This window comes from Chaetura pelagica, unplaced genomic scaffold (assembly GCF_000747805.2).
Source record: "Chaetura pelagica isolate M959 unplaced genomic scaffold, ChaPel_1.0 scaffold142, whole genome shotgun sequence".
NCBI classification, from domain to species: domain Eukaryota; kingdom Metazoa; phylum Chordata; class Aves; order Apodiformes; family Apodidae; genus Chaetura; species Chaetura pelagica.
Window position 1 is genome coordinate 739,887 of NW_009952973.1, and position 7,097 is coordinate 746,983.

At 39.8% G+C, this 7,097-nt stretch overlaps 1 protein-coding gene across 1 annotated transcript in view; it reads right to left on the reverse strand.

The window, feature by feature from the left end:
* The window catches only part of POLR2B (polymerase (RNA) II (DNA directed) polypeptide B, 140kDa), a 17,675-nt gene that overhangs the window by 1,935 nt on the left and 8,643 nt on the right, over nucleotides 1–7,097 (reverse strand). The window contains exons 9-22 of the mRNA XM_009995874.1: nucleotides 6,822–7,008; nucleotides 5,557–5,700; nucleotides 5,131–5,270; nucleotides 4,936–5,047; nucleotides 4,331–4,485; nucleotides 3,879–4,077; nucleotides 3,619–3,787; nucleotides 3,062–3,152; nucleotides 2,606–2,700; nucleotides 2,069–2,319; nucleotides 1,891–1,980; nucleotides 1,513–1,620; nucleotides 974–1,087; nucleotides 718–878 (exon numbers count right to left, since the gene is read on the reverse strand). Of these exons, the coding sequence (XP_009994176.1) occupies nucleotides 718–878; nucleotides 974–1,087; nucleotides 1,513–1,620; nucleotides 1,891–1,980; nucleotides 2,069–2,319; nucleotides 2,606–2,700; nucleotides 3,062–3,152; nucleotides 3,619–3,787; nucleotides 3,879–4,077; nucleotides 4,331–4,485; nucleotides 4,936–5,047; nucleotides 5,131–5,270; nucleotides 5,557–5,700; nucleotides 6,822–7,008 (2,016 nt within the window). The remainder of the gene's footprint in view (nucleotides 1–717; nucleotides 879–973; nucleotides 1,088–1,512; nucleotides 1,621–1,890; nucleotides 1,981–2,068; nucleotides 2,320–2,605; nucleotides 2,701–3,061; nucleotides 3,153–3,618; nucleotides 3,788–3,878; nucleotides 4,078–4,330; nucleotides 4,486–4,935; nucleotides 5,048–5,130; nucleotides 5,271–5,556; nucleotides 5,701–6,821; nucleotides 7,009–7,097) is intronic.

A 7,097-nucleotide genomic window follows, 5' to 3' on the forward strand; every position in this document is an offset into this window, starting at 1 on the left:
AGGAATGGGGAATAGGAGTTGCAGACAGTGCATAAGTTTTTCTCTGCCATTCCTTCCTCCTTGTACTTTTTCCCTGCTCCAGCGTGGGGTCCCTCCTGTGGTAAAGTCCTTCACAAACTGCTCCAGCATGGATCTTTCCCACAGATTACTGCAGCATGGGTCCCTGGTGGGTCACAGCTCCTGCCAGGAGCTTGCTCCAGTGTGGGTTTTCCTCAGGCTGAAATGTGGGTATCTGCTCCACCGTGGTCCTGCATGGGCTGCAGGGTGATCTCTGCTCTTGCACTTGGAGCACCTCGTCCTCTCCTTGTTCTCTGACCTAGTTGTCTGCAGGACTGTTCCTCACACATTTTCTCACTCCTCTCTCCCAGCTGCTGTGAAGCATTTTTTACCCTTTCTTAAATGTGTTATCACAGTGACCAGTGTCACTGATGGGCTCAGCTTTGGCCAGCTGTAGATCTGTTGAAGCCAGCTCTAAGTGGCTGTGTTCAGCACAGGGCAACCCTGGTCCTTTATCAGAGGCCACCGCAGCAGCACCTCCTGCTACCAAAACCTTGACACCTGCACCCAACACATCATCTTAAACCAAACACATGAAAATACGTGGCCAGTTGGGGTGACCTAATTAAAGTTCTAGCTGCAAAGTTGAAGCAGCTTATTTTTAGGGCTGAAAATTTTGAAGAAAAAGAAAACACTGTATAGAACTCATAACATCCTTACCGAGATCTGCCTTCCATGGGCTGTCTATTAAGTATCTGGATTGGCCCTCTTGCACGAGAATGGATTTTGTCATCAACCATGTGCTTCAACCGCTGATAGTATGTAGGACCAATGAAGATCTGTGATGTGATTTTTCGACCAGTGAAGCCATTGTAGAGGACCTGAAGTAGTCAAGGCAATCACTGAATCATAGGCCTTTACCATCCATCAAAAGTACATTTTTTAAAAATACAGAGAAGTGGTATTTTGATTATACCTCATTTCCTCTTAGATGATAGCCATAATCTGATAAAAGATTGGAAATTTTCTGCACGTTGACAGCATCATTAAAGGGCGTAGCGTCACCAATTTCTCCCTTGTTTGCAGATACCTACAGAGAAGAGATTTGCAGAAGCTTGTAGGACTTCTGAAGGACTGGTCAGACAATTATTTCAAACAGTTCAAACTCTTAATGCCAGTACTTGAGATTCCATGCCCACGATAGTATGCTATCTTGCTTTATTTATCATCAGCTCCACAACTGACAGTGAGATTTTTAAAAATACACAGTAGCAATGATTTTGATACTCTAGGTCACAGGAAATGTTTGGAATAAAAGCAATAGATGAGACAGTACACTGTAGTCTGATTTGCTGGACAAAATTCACAGGACTGACAAGTAACTGGAGAACAACCCTTTTTTTAGAGTATTAAGACCTACTACAAGGGGGTAGTATCTTAAAAAAAAAAAAAAGGGAAAATAAAACCATTTTAATTCATATTGCTCAGACATATAGCATACAAGATTCTTCTTACCTTCCCCTGAAGACACTCAATCAAGTGACCAATGGTCATACGGGAAGGGATGGCATGGGGGTTGATAATTATATCAGGTGTGATGCCTTCACAGGTGAAGGGCATATCCTAGAGCAGGGAAACAGTCAGCATTTGCCACAATCAGCTTTATGAAAAGTAATTCCATGGATCCAAATTACATATTTTAAAGCATTTCAAAGTACCGCACAAGAAGCTGTGTCCCTTTCTGAACATCTTTTAGCTAAATTTAAGTCAATGTATTGTAAGCTAATAGATATTCTACAGACAAATCACTTAAGGCAGTTCCAATGCCTTAGGAAAATCAGAAATAAAATGTTAAGAAGGAAAAAAAATATATTAAAAAAAAGAAATCACTACCTCTTGTCTGTACTGGATACCACAGGTTCCTTTCTGACCATGTCTGCTGGCAAATTTATCTCCAATTTGTGGGATTCTTACAGAGCGTACCTATAAGCCATGGGAAAACATTCAATTGGTAAATTAAAATACAGAGCAAAACATACTAAAAGTTGAAAGCAGACATGTCAGTGCTCACCCTAATCTTGCAGAACTTGTATCCTTCCTGGTTAAGGGTTACCATGACCTGATCTACAATACCAGTCTCACTGGTTCGCAGGAAAGTGCTACAGTCTCTCTTTGTGAAACGCCTGTTAGTGCTTTCCAGCTCGTCTTCATTTTCTGGCAGAGTTACTGTTTTGCCAATGATGACATCATCCCCAGACACACGTACCCCAGGTGCTATCAAACCATCATCATCAAGTTTGTCATAGATTGCATGTCTCATACCTTGAGAGAAGAGGAAAGAAAAAAAAAAAAAAGTAGACTCCCAAATTTTTCAACATGTTGGATTTCTACAGAACACCAAAGTCAGTAAGTTTGCTTTCAACTTCAGATTACTGCTGAAATGTCTAAAGATAATTTTATGCACATGCCTCAACTGATACATTTAGCAGACATTTATGTTCTTTTATGTGTCCCAGAATAAAGACTGGATCAGTTAAAACACATCAACACCCTCCCCCCCCAAAATGTAATGAAAAAAACCTCTTCTTCATACACTCCTATATCTTACCTTGGCAAGTTTCACGTGTAGGCTTTTCAAAAACTTCCTCTTGGTCATAACCTTTTTTAGACTCTTGCTCTTTGTATGAGCGATAGAACACAGATCTGAAACAAAGTTATAAAGCAAGGGTACATCTCAATTTCACTATAACCACCTTTTATTATGTTATGACTACTGTCAGTAATAACAATAAAAACAATTAATGTTCCCATGCCACACGACCTTTCCTCTAAAGTCTTTTTAAACAGACCATCACTGAGAAGGAAAAAACACAACCAACCACCAACCAAAAACCCCAAACCAAAAAAACCAAAAAACAGGTGGCATTTTGATGGTCACTTGTCAGATAACACCAAAGTACCTATAGAGAACACATTAATTTTTGTTAAAGTGCAGTACCTCTGGACAACTCAGTTTTTGTTTTTTTTCCTTTCCCGAACAGTTAAAAACCTTACAAAGTCTTACCTGAAAAAGCCTCTGTCCACAGAGTTCATGATGACAGAGTCTTCCTGGTTATAGCCTGTGTATGATGCAATGGCCACAATCGAGTTGATACCTATAATATGTAGAACAAATACACTGAAAGGATGCACACATACTAGAGAGGCATTACTTGTAACACAAAATAAGCTGTATTCTCTACAATGAAGCTGTTCTACCCTTTCTGAGGTAAAATCTCCATGCCCCACATACAAAAACCACATGGTATCAGTAAATGCAACTTTGGGTAGAAAAGACAGTCAAGAGTGACCCCTTGTGAAGAACCTACCAAATACCAATACAAAAAATGCATGTTTTCCACCTAGATTTTAGCAGACTATATGGATAAAATAGTTTCAGCTGCAACACTAGCAATGTACTTTTCATGGTCTAGGTGTCAAACTACAAGTTAACATTTAACGCATAACATTTAAAATCACACACACTTGCTAAATATTCAAGTATTGTACACACAACATTGGTGACAGGGCTTAAACAAAACAGTAGGATTTTTGCATAATGAACATTAACTGACAACATACCTGCTGGTAACTCTCTAAATCTCAAGTACTCCATGGAGCGAGTTGTTACAAGAGGCTTCTGAGGATAATACAACACATGTGCCAAGGTATCCATACGAACATGGAAGTTCGTAATGTAAACTCCCATAGCCTGTTTCCCCATAGCAGACTGGTATGTGTTCCTGGGAGACTAGACAAACAACGGAAGACCCATCTTTACTCACACACCTGTAGGATTTGTATCAACTTTAAGAGGAGGGTATCAGAAGTGATGCACTGACCTGGTTGTGATCAGGGAAAGGGATAATAGATGCACACACTCCCAGGATCATAGATGGGTGAATCTCACAGTGTGTGTATGTGGAACAATATGCCACACCCTTCTCTTGCAAGTCATCTGGAGTCATTGCCAGCATCACTGTCTCCTCTTCCAGTGTATCAATGTACTCTACCACACCACTGGCCACGAGATCCTGCCAACTGAATAACCAATGTCCAAAACACTCAGCTAACACATTAAATAGGTCTCTTCAGCAGTATCAAGAACAATGACTTCCTTGGCTCATTACTACTACCGCTGCCTCAGTGTGATAAAAAAAATCAAGCTATCAGGCAGAGAAAGTACCTTTGTGTTACACAAAGGTCTAAACATTTTACTCTCCAATCTGAAGTAACTTGCAGCTTCCCAGATGGAAAATCAGACATTCAGTTGAATTTCAGAAATATATCTCACCTGTAATTGTTATACTCTCGTTCCTTCAGTTGGTCAATATGCCTTTTCTTCAAGAGCAGCTTCTGTTTTTCCACAATTAAAAGGGGTCGACAAATTCTGCCTGCGTCAGTATAGATGCGGATTTCTCGCTCACGAATATCCCTAATCATTGAGACCTGTACAAGAAAGCAGCAACCCATTAGTACAAAGTCTCAGCCTGGAATCAGACCTAGGGAACAGAAAATGGGATGACAAAGTTCCCTAAAGCAAAGGCCTTCCAGGTACTAGCAGTGGCACAGAACAAGCGCTAATACTCCTACAAACAGAAGCATTTCAAGAGGCTATTTTCAACTGTTTTTTCAACTGGATCCTCTTTAAACAAACAATCAAAAAAATAAAACAAAACCCAAAACAACCCACAAACAAACAAGAAACCACACACAACAAGCAAACAAACAAAGCACAAAAAGCACTAACCCCATAAACCTCACAAAACAAAAAGACAAACCAAGCAATGTGAAGTGCGTTCAGAAAGACCTGCAAATAATGCTACTTAGAGCTTGCAAAGTAGGCATTATACCCTCCCATCTGGAAAGACACCCAAGCTCTGGATGTAAAATTTATACCTCTGATACAATGATGTCCATCTGACGACGGAGCTTCCTTAGGGTATTCATGAGCTGCTCTGGATCTTTGTGTATTCCTACCCAGCAGCCATTGACAAAGATCTTGGTAGCACTAGAAGATCAGGAACACCAACAAATTAAAAAACAAACAAACAAACCCCAAATGTCTATTTAAACAGTTTCATTTGCACATACTCAGCTATTGCTGCTGGAGATATTTCTTCCAGGTTTTCCATACTCCACTCTTCCAAGAATTCCAAAATTGGGGATGGCTGAGACCCCACAGAAATGTAAGCCATCAGTGCTAAGTTCTTCACAAGTCCTACTGCATGACCCTGGTAATAACACAAAGTTCACTTTCATTTCCAAATCAAGAGAATCCCCCAAGAAGATCAGCAAACTTAAGCTTCAAGTCCTCAAGGAATTGCACATAAAACATGCTATTTACTTTATTAATTTCCACCATTCAACTACAGAATTAGCAATAAAGCTAAATATTCATGTCAGCATTTAAAAAAAAAGAGTGTAAGTGATCATCACAAGTGCTATGACTATAAAATAACTAGCAGATAAAAGCAGTTAGACACAAGTAAGTACTGACAGAAATACTCTTTTCATTACCTCTGGAGTCTCAGCAGGGCAAACCATCCCCCACAGTGTGTTGTGCAGCTGTCTGGGCTTTGCCAGTTTACCATCCCTACCGATGGGAGAGTTCAGGCGTCTCAGGTGGGAGAGCGTAGATGCAAAAGTCAGACGGTTTAACACCTGCACACAGTAAGGAATTCAGTTAACCTACTCAAAGCCTCTGAAGTGTGTTGCTGACAGGCATCATGATACATTAGAGCAATGGATCAATGCCCTGTAGAAAGGATGAACTTCAAAAGAATTAAAACAGCTCTGATTTTTGTTAGCTACAGTTTTTAGTTTTAGTTCACCTCCATTAGTCCAAGTTTGCCCTTAAAATTTGTTTTTTTATAGTATAGCTTACTCTGCTCAGTTAACTAGAACAAGCAATGTTTGTAATACTTCTTAAGCCGCATTTTCACCAGGAGGGTTTGCCAGTATCAGGACACAGAGATCTTCTCAAATTTAGTTTGAAAAGCTAAGACAACTCAACTTAGCTACTAGAAGCAAATCAGCATTTACGTTCTTTTCAGATTCTGCTCAAGGCTTCTCAAAAATTTAAGAAAATGTAAATGTACTGCCCAAAGTGTGAGAGTTCATTTAAAAAGCAAACAAGACCCTCACACATATACACCATCTAGGGACAGCTACCATCTTTGCCCCTATCCTAACTCCGCTTTCCCCAAATTATGATCTCACCAGGGCTACAGATAACAAAACGTGCTGGCATTTAAAAAATGTCACCTTTTTCCTGTTTTCCACCTTTAGAGAAACAAGCTGAACTAAGAACTGCTCTGGGCAAATAAAGTCAGTGATCCTCATCATTAGCTGTGGAATATATAACTGTTTTATTACAAGGTGTCACTCAAGTTTCTTTAATCACCTGTGAAGCACTGGAAGTACCTAAAGGAAAGAAATCCATCCTTCCCTAAAGATTCCCTTCGACTAGGACTTGGCCAGAAAAACAAGCACATGTTCTAACACAAAAAGTCTTTAAAAGAGCTACACCGACTGTTTAGCAGACAAGACTATAGTTAAAGCCAAAACCAAACAAAAACAACCAAAAAAAGCAAGCCCCACATCATACTCCACTATTTGGATCTTCATATGTTCTAGCTATGGAAGTTTCCTTTTAAAAATGGTTCTATTTAACATAACAACACACATGGCTGCCACACAGTGTTAAACTCTTCCATGATATGATTTTATGCTTAAATAAACCTGACAAATGCTACCTACCATGCCTTATTCAGCCACTGTACCTGAGATACTCCTGCTCTGGCCTGATGAGCTTTCTTCTGGTCACCCCAGTTTCCAGTGGCCAGTGAATACTTCAACCCATCTGAAATAATTCTTGTTTTAATTGCCAGTTCCAAGTTGAAATCTTTCCCTCTGTCAATAAACTTCTGTGCATATATTCTCACTTCCTTCAGCAAATTCTTAAACATTCTGTAGAAGAAGAGGCCAAGAAACACGATTAAACAGTACTGTAGCAGTTCAGTCTACCCAGCACTATTTAGAAAAACATCTGGCCTGCT